Raw genomic sequence first — 12,447 nt, 5'->3', positions numbered from 1 at the left:
ACTGCCTGGAGCTTGCAGTGCAGCAAGTGCTTCCTTGTTCCTGTCTTGTGTTTTTATATAATTGGTGCAGATGTATAAGCAGTTGCCCCCAGCAGCCGAGAGCCCCTCTGAGGACAGACCCCCTCATGGGCTCCCTGAACTCCCACAACCCAGGGGCTGGATGCAATCCACATTTCGCAAATGCAATGGAGGTGGCGAGATCACCACCAAGGAGGGCTCCTCGAGGAACCATGTGCTAAATCGTGGGCAAGCCAACGCAGGAGGCAAGGGCATGGACCTTGCTCTCCGGGACCCCAGTCGTGCCCTCCCAGGATGGCACATGAAAGGTTTCGGCTATTTTCCAACAACGGAGAGCGAGTTACACTCTGGGAAAATAACAGCTCTGGGAAAGCTCCAGGTGTCCCAGCAACGGCCCCACCAGCCACACGTTACCCTCCGCTTCCGTGTCTGTCCTCCCTTCTTCTTCTCATAAAGGAGTTTCTTGTTCTAGAATGGGGAGAAAAAGAAGACACAAATGCACAAGTATGGATCAAATTTGGTGAACGTCTATTTTAGAAGCAATACTGGTGTGTCCCCCTGGATATTTGCATACACATATTTTGGAAACAAAGCTAGATGAAAGGAAGGTCGTGTCAGAAAGACAGACCACAAGAGAAACGCTGGTGGTTGTGTAGCTTTTAATAAAGTTCTCTGCAATGCCCCGAGGCACCCCAGTGTCACCAACAATCATATAAACAGGAAAATACGACATTCGAAAACACACAGGGCACGGGAAACTCAGCTCCTCAGTTTGAACAAGACTTTGTTTAAAACAAACAGTTTTATCTCATTTTGCTTTTGTATCCAACGCCCTTTTTATGAGCCGTACACATAAACTGTTCTCTAGAGGAGTGTCTGACTATTAATAACAATCCTCTATGTAAATAAATGAGACATTCTGACTTCGGCAACCTTTCCTCCTGTGGCTTCAGTCAGTGCGTGCCCCCAGTCAAGACAATCGGAAAACCATTTGGTCTATAACATTTTTAATAGAGTGAACCTTTTAAAAACTGCCAAAAAACTTCTTGGCAGGAGGAAAGCGATGTTGGGGGAAAAAAAAAAAAACCAGGCTCTGTTACCACAGTTTGTATAAGTGTTTCCACATATTGCTGTATTTCAAACACATAGTGGGCTTAAATGAGCTCTAGAATATCAGACACATGCTCCGCAGATTTTTCTTCTACTGAAATTATAAAAGACAGAACACTTAATCTGAAGGCAGAACAGGAGAAGGGGCATTGGGGGGACATATTTGAGTTGTTTTTTTAATTTGATTTTTTTCATCAGAAGGGAAATAATGTATAAAAGAGATGATTCATCTTACTCTAAATAAAATATACTGACTTTTTTTTTTTTTAAGAGATGACAGCGTTCTGTTAAAGAACACGTTTTTACAATGCTTCTATCCTCTGAACTGTTTGGATATAGTGTCTTTTTTTTTTTTTTTAATGGTAGATTTGGAAATGAAAATGACAAATGCCAAGAATGAGCTTCACAATTTTCATGTGCATTAAAATCTACCCCACCCGCAATTTACAATGCGTATCTCTTGCCCAGCCTCAACTGTGCAGGGAGATGACGCCAGGGAGTGAAGGGGCCTCCGCTGCCGGAAAGGCCGGTACTGGCCGCAGCCTTGGTTTCCCGCTCACTTGGGGAACTGGTCAATCTAATACTGGAAGGGAGAAAAGGCAGACGTGCAGATCACACCCTCGAAGAATGAGCACATCGCGGTGAGGCTCATTCTCGTCGTCTGCAGTTGCTTTTGCGGGGACGTAACCACTCCTATTGCACAGAGAACGTCTGGGAGCTTGTGCCAAGGCTGGGGGTGGGCTGAGGGGGTGGGAGATTGGGGGCGAGGACAGAGGCTCTTCCTGTGTCTCATCAGGGTCCGGGCCTGAGTGCGTGGGAGGGCATGCAGCCTGGAGCCAGGAGGATGGGTGGGGCAGCCCCTCTGCCGGGCCTGAGCTCCACTGCGCCACCAGCAGGGCGAAGGCAGCATCGTTGTCGTTCATGTCCTTTAGAAGGTCCTGGGGCAGATGATACCCAAGAAGAGACTTCCTTCTAAAAGAAGTGCAAAAAGTCTAGCAAGCCTTCCTCTCAGAGATGGTCCCTGGATTTTCCCAAGAGCCAGGGTTAGGATTAGCTGGGATGAAGCTTTCCCACCCGTGCATGGAAGGGCTTGGGGCATTCCTGACTAGCTCTGCTATTGAATGGTTTGGAAGGTGAAGACTGGCAGGGCTCAGCCCCCTCCCCTGACAACCATTCCTTGTAGGTGGGGTGGAGTTGGGGGGGAGTGGTGAGCCTGTTTTCCACATGAGTAGCAGGTTCAAGTTCACAAAAAGGGCTTTCCATTGTCCCATCAAGATTTTGGACAACTGCCCAGATCTTGGTTTCAAATTCCATACCTAAATGGAACCAGGGACACTTCTCCAAGGTCTGATTCCAGGGCTAAGGCAGGGAAAGTACGAGGATCAATGAAGCTAGAATATCTATCTAATTGAGCCATAAAGTAAGAACATGCTCAGAAAGTGGTGAGTCACGTTAAAAGGAGAGAGAAGCCAGCTAGGAGACTCCCACTAACTAAATCTAGGATAGTCTGAACACCAAAATAAGTAATAATAGGAATCCACGAATCAATGTTGATAATAAATAAATAAATTTTTAAATACATAAATGAATAAATGGGGGAGTAGGGGGGACCCTTGCTTAGAGCAGAATGCCAACCAATAAATGTAGAATGAGTAACAGAGTTGAAAAATCACCATTTGACAACCACCATGATTCTGGCGGGTATCATCAATGGAGGCTAAAATTGTTGACTGCGAGGTTCAAGGGGGAGAGAACATGTATACAGTCTGAAAGTATCTCCCAACAGATTATTAATTTTAAGGGGGGAAAATAGTAATTTTACACTTGAGAAACCTGGCCGACATCACTTAGACCAAGTCACTACCAAATCTGGGACAAAGTGGCATCACGTGTCTTCTGATGTCAACAGTAACAGCAATTATCACAGAAAGGCATGACTCAAGGCTAATCACATGAGGAAAACCCTAAGTGTAGAGGGTGCAGCTCTTCAGCCAGGCTGAGATCCTGAAAGACAAAGAAAGGCAGAGAGGGTCCTTGTTGCCACTTCTTTTTTGGCTCAGGCTCTGGCCGTGATCAACTGCTTCCGGGAGGAAGCGACCCTATTCACCCCAGCGGGCTGATGAGAAGATATGAAAAGCACTTGGAAAGGAGAAACATTTGCTTTTCAAGAGAACCCTTTCCTGAGTAGCGGTGAGCAATTACTGGGTGAAGGAGGGGGTGACTGCTACCTACGATGGCCAGTCTTTGGGCATAGCCTCTCAACACTGGGAGCACACACACTGTCAAAAAGGCAGTCAATGCATTATGAGCCATGAGTCATGAAAGATAAGGGACCAGTTGTTATTTTTTTAAAGATTCTATTTATTCATTAGGCACAAGCAGGGGGAGAGGCAAGCGGAGAGGGAGAAGCAGACTCCCCACTGAGTAGGGGGCCCGATGTGGGACTCAATCCCAGGATCTTGGGATCATGACCTGAGCTGAAGGTAGACATTTAACCATCTTGGTACCCCAAGGAATCAGTTTGTAAAGGACTCTAGGAGTCAGGTGGTCCAGTTCGAACCCAGCTCTATTGATCATCAGCTCTGTGCTGTCAGGCAGGCTACCCATGCTCCCTAAGCCTGGATTTTCTCATCTGTAAAATGGGAGTGATTGGGATGGGCAGATCAAATGAGATAATTCATGTACAGTATTTAGTACAATGTCTGGCACACAGTAGGTGCTCAATAAATATTACTATTCACCACCATACAATAAAACCAATGACTATTATTCTTCGTCTTCATTCCCATCATCAAACAGAGGGCCTGGAAGGCATGTGATGTGCATTTGACCAATGTGTCTTGATGCATTAACAAAGAGAAAGTAATGCAGGAAACAAGACAGACGCTGATATTTGTAATATATGAATCACTGCTAAAGACCTAGCTGAGCTCTAGCTAATGTCAAAAACAGGCAAATGTTATTAGCATATAAGGAATCGCGGTGTTGTGTGCCATTCTCTTGTGCAAGAACATTACTTTGTTAACTTGCAATCTCCTGGAGCTTAGGACAAGCTTGAGACCATCATTCTATATAAACAGTGACTTAGGCCTCTCAACCCCAGTGTAGAAAAGCAAAACATGCTGTAGCTCCCCTTTATCCACGGTTCTGCTTTCCATGGTTTTAAGTTACCCGTGGTCAACCACAGTCTAGAAGCAGATGATCCTCCTTCTGACATACAGTCAGATATTAGTGTTACACCACAATGCCTACATTATGGTATAGTTACAATAAAGATATTTTGGGAGAGACCACATTCATATAACTTTGATTACAGTATATCGGGATAATTGCTCAACTTTATTATTAATTACTGTTGTTAATTTCCTACTGTGCCTGATTCATAAATTCAACTTAATTGTGTATATAAAGGAAAACACATTATACATAGGGTTTGATACTATCTGCAGTTTCAGCAATCACTGGGGGTCTTGGAACAAATCCCCCTTGGTTACAGAAAGACTACTGTACTCAATTCATACTTCCATGTGAAGATCAACCAAATCAGGGCACCTGGGTGGCTCAGTCGGTTAAGCGGATGCCTTCAGCTTAGGTCATAATCCCAAGGTCCTGGGATCAAGTTCCACATTGGCTCTCTATTCAGTGGGGAGCCTGCTTCCCCCTCTGCCTGCTGCTCCAACTGCTTCTGCTCTCACTCACTCTCTCTGACAAATAAATAAAATCTTAACAACAAAAAACAAATCAAGCCAATTATGTTTCACTGCCAGGTGGTACTGAGAAAATAAATGAGAGAAAATTCAGTTTAAATAAACACATAATTACCAACGATAAAATTGTGTAAACATTGTTCCTGGTCATCAATCTGTAATACCAGTCTGTCCCGGTTTTCAAGAAGAGGCAACTAAAGTTCTCAAGAGAGAAGTTTCCATATCTCCCGCTTCCTCAGAAGGGCTCTCTGACCTCGCTCACACTTTTCTCAGTCTCTTTTCTGCTTCCTTTTGCTCATTGCCATTCTTTTGCCTTCAGCTTCCTCGTGGGCTGTTGTACAGTGGGCCATGCGAGGCCTCCGTCTTGGATATCCCTCGGCCGTTCTCCTCCCCCTTTGCCAGTCCTTGCACCTGGTGCTCATGGGATGGCTCGTACATGAGGCTGGACGGCACGCCATTGGGCTCATTGTGATTTCATGCCTTTCATCTCAACCACGCAGCGGTAAGTTCGTGGAAGACCAGCTCCACGTCTTGAAGACTACTGTATATCAAGCATCTAGCACAGCACATGGAAAAAAGCAGGCTCCGTATCTTCCACTTGTTCTTTGCTGAACCTGGCCCTTGCTTCTGTTTGGCCACACTACTTTGCCCCTCTGTTAGGAAGTCCTTCTCAGGGTTCCTCTGTCCTTTCCTACTTTCCCGCACCTTCTCTGCTCCCCTCATTCCCTCCTACCTCCCTCTCTTCTTCACCCCGTCCTTTAAAAACTTCCCTCAGAGGAAAAGTTTCTTCATGCTGTCTATTTCTAGGTAACTTGACATGGCTCTTCTTTCCTCCTGCTATATTTACACCATATACCGTTCTAGCCAGCTCCCCAGCCGCCTTCGAAATGTCATAGGTTCTTATCACATGGGGGTGGTTCACTTGAATCCACTATATCCGTGGCCTTTGTAGCTGCAATGACTTCATATATTTTTTTCTTGCCTTTAGTCTGTTCTTTCTCTATTGCATCTTTCCACATGCCACCAGAATAACCTCTTTTATAGACTTTTGTGAGTTCAGTCTCCTGTTCAAGAACCTATAGATGTTTGCTTGTATTAGTCAACATGTTCAAATTCTACTAGGAGGCCTCAGAATGGCTCCACAAACAAGTCTCCCTAACAGAACCACTTATGAAAAAGAAGAGAAATAGAATTAATGCATTTTGGAAGAAGCAAAATTAAAGTTGCTGTGGTGTTTTTGGATGGGAAATGGGTCCAGGTCAAGGGTAGAGGGCATCAATTCAATGCAACCTTAAAACAAGGTAATGGAAAAATGAAAGTGAATGTTCATGGGGACAGACATCTCTCTCTAAAACAGTCTAAAAGGAAGGGAGGGATTTTAGTCCTAAGACTACAGTGGTCTTCGTCATGTAGGAAGCAAGGTCAGCGGCAGCCATGAGCTGAGCAGGGTCGGAAAACTCTAGAAACACTAAGGCAGGCATATCTGCTCATCCATTCATGCCGTAGATGTACTGAGCAGCTACTTCTACATAAATTAACACTCCTTGGTGTTTCCCACTTTTCCCACAGGGCTTTTGCCTTTGATTACATAGCCCCGACCACCAGAGCACAGCTATATGGCCAGTCCGTTGTGATCTTGTTGCACTCATTGTCTGAGCCTACTGGGATCTTCTTGAATCCCAACTCCGGTCACTCAATGTTCTCCCTTCCAACTCTGGGTCACCCCCTGAGAAGCTCATAAGTACGTGTTCTATATTTTCTATTACAAACATTTCTAAAGACGTGGAGCGGGGTAGGGCCAGAACATGCAGGATACCACGTGAAGTCTCTCTCCCTATTGATGAGGATTCCTTCCCAACCTCCCTTTGGGTGAGGTTCTCTTGCCGAGCGATCCTGCCTCTCTTTACCTATTCCAAGAGGAGATCATGAAAGATCTCATCAGGTAGTTTGCTGAGATCCAAGTGCACCACGTTCACTCCATCTCGCTTGTCAAGCTGACAAGTAAATGAATGACACTGGTGAGTAGAAGAATATAGTCAGATTGACAAAACTTGCTTTTAACAACCGTATGCCAAATGGTGATGATTTCTCTTTCCAAGGGCCTACAATCTCTTTAATGGACAGTTAAGAGACTCTTGCCTAGTACTGACAGCAAGTTCAAGGCTCTGCATTTGGAATTTTTCCTCTCTTTCCATAGAGCAGAATTACATACGTCTGTTTCTAAGTTTCGGGTTTTTTTTTTTTTTTTTAAGATTTATTTATTTTAGAGAGAGAGAGCATGAGTAGGAAAAGCAGAGGAAGAGGGACAGAAACTCAAGCAGACTCCACACTGAGCGCAGAGCCTGATGCAGGGCTTGATCTTACCACCCTGAGATCTCAGCTGAAACCAAGAGTCAGACACTCAACCAACTGAGCAACCCAGGTGCCCCTGTTTCTACGCATCTGACGTCATTTTTTCTTGGTCCTGCAGAGATCATCTCCCTCAGTCTGGAGAGAGAATTTGCAAATTTTCTCAGTATCCTTTTCTTTCTTTCTTTCTTTCTTTCTTTCTTTCTTTCTTTCTTTCTTTCTTTCTTCTTCTTCTTCTTTTTCTTTTTTTTTTTTTACAAAAATCCCACCAAAAAATAAACCAACTTATATACTTCCTACATGACTTTTGAGAAACCCTGGCAAGAGTTTAGGATGTGTTATGACACAGGCTGTGGAGGAGACCAGAGTTGAAGTCTCTGGAGACTACAGCTGCTGAGATGGGTTTAGGTCACTGACTCGTGGGACAGGGAGGCATCTTGCATCCTAGACATGCGTGTGTTTTGGTAATTACATAAGTTCCCTCTCAACCAGAGATTCCTGAAAAATCAGCTTCTAAATAACTTTTCTTCTCTCACCCCACCCACATTGCTCATTCCGGCCATCAGCACCTTCAGAATGCAAGAGTGGAAGATCTACTAGTCATTAAGATTGGACTTACCCACTTGCCCAAGCCTGGATAGTCATGTTCTGGATCAAAGAGGTGCTGGTGCAGCTGAAATTCTCGACTGAACTCTGCTGTGTCGGGGGTGTTCTCTAGACATCCATCATCTACTACAAACAACAAAAGGCTTTTGAGGAATGGCCAAGGCATCTATTGTTATTCTAAGAGTGAATTTATTAAAAACAACTAGACATCCAAAGGTCAGCATCTGTCCACATCAGTCACTCTGGAATTTGCTCATCCCAAACCCTCACTCCTCCTCCCACCTGTGGCAGAGACTGGTTGGCTACTCACCAAACCCACTTCCCTTTCCCCCTCGGCACAGCTAATTTCCCAGCCTTGCCTGGCAGGCAGGTGGAGTCATATGCCTGAGTTTGTGCCAGTGGAATGTGGATAGAAGTGATGTATTCATCTTCCAGGCCTGGCCCATAAAATCCTCCTATGTGATCCCATCTCCTGCCCACCTCCCCCCCCAACCCCACCTGCTGCTCTGCTCGCTACATGCTGCTGGCCAGGGCAACTGGGACTGTCACGTGTCAAGAGGAAAGATGGCACTTTGGGGTTGGCAAACCATCCATCCCGGTAACACCCTCCCCCACCTCTAGTAGGATGTCACATGGGTGAGAAATAGCCTTCTGTTGTGTTACCGCTATCATCCTTATCTGTTAGAGAGCAAATAGTTGCTTAACGGGTGTATTTCCATTCCACATGACTCGCTGGTGTTTTCTCCTGGGTGAGCTCTTCAGAAACAATTTCAGCTTCTTGGAGAAAGCAACTTATGTAAGAATGACGCCATCACCAGACAGAATTGAGGTGTGTTATGGTGGTGATGGCGTAAGCTTTGAGTTAGACAGACCAGAGCTCAGGGCCCCTATCCTAGCTCATAAGGGACAGACGGTCTTAATTCCATGGGAAGATTAACTTTGTCTTTGACAACTAACAAAGTTGTCTTTGACAACTAACCTTGTCTCTCTAAACCCATGTAACCTTCTGCGAGAAGGGCAGAATCCAGGACTTGCCTTACTGGGTAGCTGTGAGGAAAGGAGATGGTCCCACACAGAACACCTCGCACACGAGAGGTTCCCTCTGCTTTAGTTCCCTTCCCAACATCTCTTTTTAAATGGGAATTGATACTCTGAACCGTTCTTCGGAATAGATCATGTCTTTCAATCAAACCCAAGAAAGGTTATCCCACTTGGCTGCTGCTGTGACCTCAGCCCTATCATTACAAAACACGCTGCTCTAAGATTAAGTCCTTTTTTTTCAGTATCAAATGTGCTTTTAGATAACAGCTTCAAAGGGTTGGGGGCAGAGGAGGGAGAGTGAATGTTGTGATGTCCCGGGGGGGGGGGGTGTTGAAAAGAGAAGAGTCCTTTTGCGAAGGGATAATGAGGCATCCAAGTGAATGCTGAAAGGAGTCAGACCAGCCGAAGAGTCAGGTCTCTTGGGATTGCTCTGAAGCCTTCCAGCAGCCTGAAGCCACCCAGTGTCTTCATAGCAAGAAGCTCTCATGGGAGTCATTAGGTTTGAACAAAACCCCTAACGTGGCTCCCCACTCGTCACGGGACCGCTTATCTAACTTCTTCATCTCCAGCAATTACCATGTAGGAAGGAGACAGCCAATCCCGAGAGTTCAGGCCGTCTGCAGACGGCAGCTTAACAACTTCTCATAATTGTTTCTCCAGGATTTCTAAGTGGCCCAGATTGAGATGGAGAGATATAGCCCTGCTCGGGGAACGGCGGTATTTTGGGACCTGTAAACGTGCCCTGAGATTCACATCTTATGTCTGAGGATGCACTCTCTGCGGTCAGCTGCTCTGTCCAGGGTGGCCGGACCGTGATTCAGAAGAGAGCAGGGAAGGGGAGGGGGAAGCCAAGATTGTATTCTTGGATTGCTTGCTCAACCCTGTAGTGTCATGATTCTCACCGACGCTATCTCAAGCAATCTCCTACAAATAATGTCGAAATTTAGCTAGAGATTTCCTTTCTAGAATGAAAATGATGGTTGAACAAGGGGCTTAAACAAGTTTGTGTGGTGGCCAGACAGCAAAGAAAAATGGCAGGTAATGTGCGACGAGAAACGGTCTGGGGGCTGTCACCTGACCCGGCTGCATCAGGACCCCTGGACTGCCCCATCTCAGCATCTGCGTGCATGAAACTAGGGCTTGATTACAGGGATCTGGACTTTCTCCTTTCCCAGGGCAGCCTGGAACCGCATCTATGTTTTCGAAGGCACTCTGTCTTCATTTTACCGATGAGGACACTGAAGCGTGGGAAGCAGGCTCGCATACTAGAGTTAGGACTAGACCTCAGATCTCTTGGCCCAGACTATCCTATCTCCTACAGCAGTGGTTCTCAGACTGCAGTATGTGCTGGAATTGCAGGGAAGGCGGCTTAGAACACAGGTTTCCAGAGTAGCCTACCCCAGGAGTCTCTGATTCAGCGGATCTGGGGGAAAGCCTGGAAATCTGCATTTCCACCAGTTTCCAAGTGATACTGATGCCGCCGGAAACCTGGGACCACACTTTAAGAACTACTATACTGTATTATATCTAATCAGTTTAACCAAATCCCCATGGGGACTGTTGCTCTTCAAACTCTGAACTAGTATTTCCTTCGACCCATCCCAAACCCCGCAAGCACGTAAAAGGTGGCTGCAGGGATTGTTTGTGTGCGGTGATTCAGGTTTTCCCGCAGGTGGCCCTGTATTCCCACCTTGGTTAGGATGCATCCAGCCACTCTGGCTGCCCCACAAGCTCTGTGCCCCAAAGAACGCAGATGCCTACCCCACATGAGAGGACGAGTATCCTTTAGGGAAACCCGCTTTCAGAGAAAGCCCGTGTTGTGTTTAAGAAAATCTGAGGGGCTAATACTGTCAGAGTTTTCAGAGCAGGACACTGTCATGGTGGTTGAGGACACAGTCCTGAATCAGGGAGACCTGGGTTTGAGTCTTGGCTCAGCTACTTGCTAAGTAGGTAAGCTTGGACAGGCTATGCTCTAAGCTTCAGTTTCCATATATGCAAAGTAAGGATAATAAGTGCCAGCTATTGTTATTGTAGGCTTGGGGGGAAAAACTATTCTGGTGCTGAAAGTTAACACAAGCCCGACGGGAACAATGCATTATTCACTAGTGGTGAAATTAATTCTAATCAGGATGCCATTTAATGAGCCTTTACTTTGTGCGAGGTGTTCTGCTGAGTGCTTAATGTGGATCATTTCATTTAATTCCCACAACAGCACCCATTTTGCCAATGAGGAAACTGGTGTGTGAATCAGTCGATTAGCTTGTTCAAGGTCACATATCTTGACTTGGGGTTTGAATTCAGGTAGTCTGGGTTTAGAGCCACTACTCTTAACCACCAAGGTTAACTGCTCGAAGGCCCATGTAAGCGCAGTCCACTCACCATTCATTCTCGCTGGCATCCTAGAGTAGGAATGTGGGAGCGAGACACAAGCAGCAAAGAAAAGTTTCAAGCTTCTTCCTTAACCAACTTATCATCTTCCTGGACCCACTGTCTCTCATGCCACGCCCTGGACCCCGAAGAGATATTTCAGGATAGATGCTGCTTATGACATGGTTAAAATGTCAATTGTCAAAGGCAGTAAGGAAAACGGTGGACATGGATAATCCGTAAACTGGTAAGTGCCAAGGACACTCAATGTGGGCAGCAGTTGTATTACAGAAAAGGCAGAAAGAAGAAAATCTCTTTCCATTTTTATTAAAAGGGTAGCAAGTGCAGAAAAAAAGCATCAATTCCTAAAGAGGGAGAGAGACTGAAGGTAAAACTTTGGCAAGGGAGTCTTACGCGTGTGTATCTAACCGCCAGAAAGCATTGAGGGTTCTAGAAAAATTTCCCTTTCCAATCTACCTACAAATACATGGGTCGGGGGGGAGGGGTCATTAGAATAGAAATACTATCTCTAAGAGTATTTGTAGTGGATGTTAGAATTTTTATTTTTATTTTTATTTTTTTATTTATTTATTAAAGATTTTATTTATTTATTTGACAGAGATCACAAGCAGACAGAGAGGCAGGCAGAGAGGAGGGGGAAGCAGGCTCCCCGCTGAGCAGAGAGCCCAATGCAGGACTCGATCCCAGAACCCTGAGATCATGACCTGAGCTGAAGGCAGTGGCCTAACCCACTGAGCCACCCAGGTGCCCTGGATGTTAAAAGTTTTAATTTCCTCCCAAAGATTCCACCTTCCTTGAGAACCCTAGGGCATGGCCATTACCTGTTTTTCCAATAGGACAGGGATTTGGAGGGTCTGGGTAGCCTTGATCTTCGCTGAAGTCCTTAGGAATGTTGTCACCAGTCAACTCTGCCACAATGTTTGGGATGTTGCCAAAGGGACCCAAATGCTGAAGACCTTCATGAGCTCCACCTGCCAGGGAATCAGAGTCGTTCACTTGAGTGCAGTGAAATTCATTTCAAATAACATGTACCCAGGCAAAGCACTGTGATCTATACTGTGGAAAGAGAATAAGAAATTGAATAGTTTCTGCCCTTTAGGGTTTAAAACTTTAGTTATGGAGACAGACACATGCCCCACACGCACCATTTCCGCACAAGGCACATTAGATACATGCCTGAGTAGAAATGTTAATACAGCATCTTGGGAACATGGTGAAGGGAGAGTTT

The 12,447-nt window shown here is 45.6% G+C and overlaps 1 protein-coding gene across 3 annotated transcripts in view; it reads right to left on the bottom strand.

The window, feature by feature from the left end:
- SCG5 (secretogranin V) overlaps window positions 1-12,447 on the bottom strand; it is a 54,290-nt gene that overhangs the window by 3,776 nt on the left and 38,067 nt on the right. For 2 of the 3 annotated variants that reach the window (XM_082734316.1, XM_082734314.1), the window contains 3 exons: window positions 12,041-12,190; window positions 7,804-7,916; window positions 433-486 (listed from right to left, as the gene is read on the bottom strand). In XM_082734316.1, coding sequence (XP_082590442.1) covers window positions 433-486; window positions 7,804-7,916; window positions 12,041-12,190 — 317 coding nt within the window. The remainder of the gene's footprint in view (window positions 1-432; window positions 487-7,803; window positions 7,917-12,040; window positions 12,191-12,447) is intronic. The other variant, XM_082734315.1, reaches the window with a different exon arrangement.

The sequence above is a fragment of the Mustela nivalis genome (genome assembly GCF_964662115.1).
Source record: "Mustela nivalis genome assembly, chromosome: 6".
NCBI lineage: Eukaryota > Metazoa > Chordata > Mammalia > Carnivora > Mustelidae > Mustela > Mustela nivalis.
This window is presented reverse-complemented; position numbering and strand designations above follow the sequence as displayed.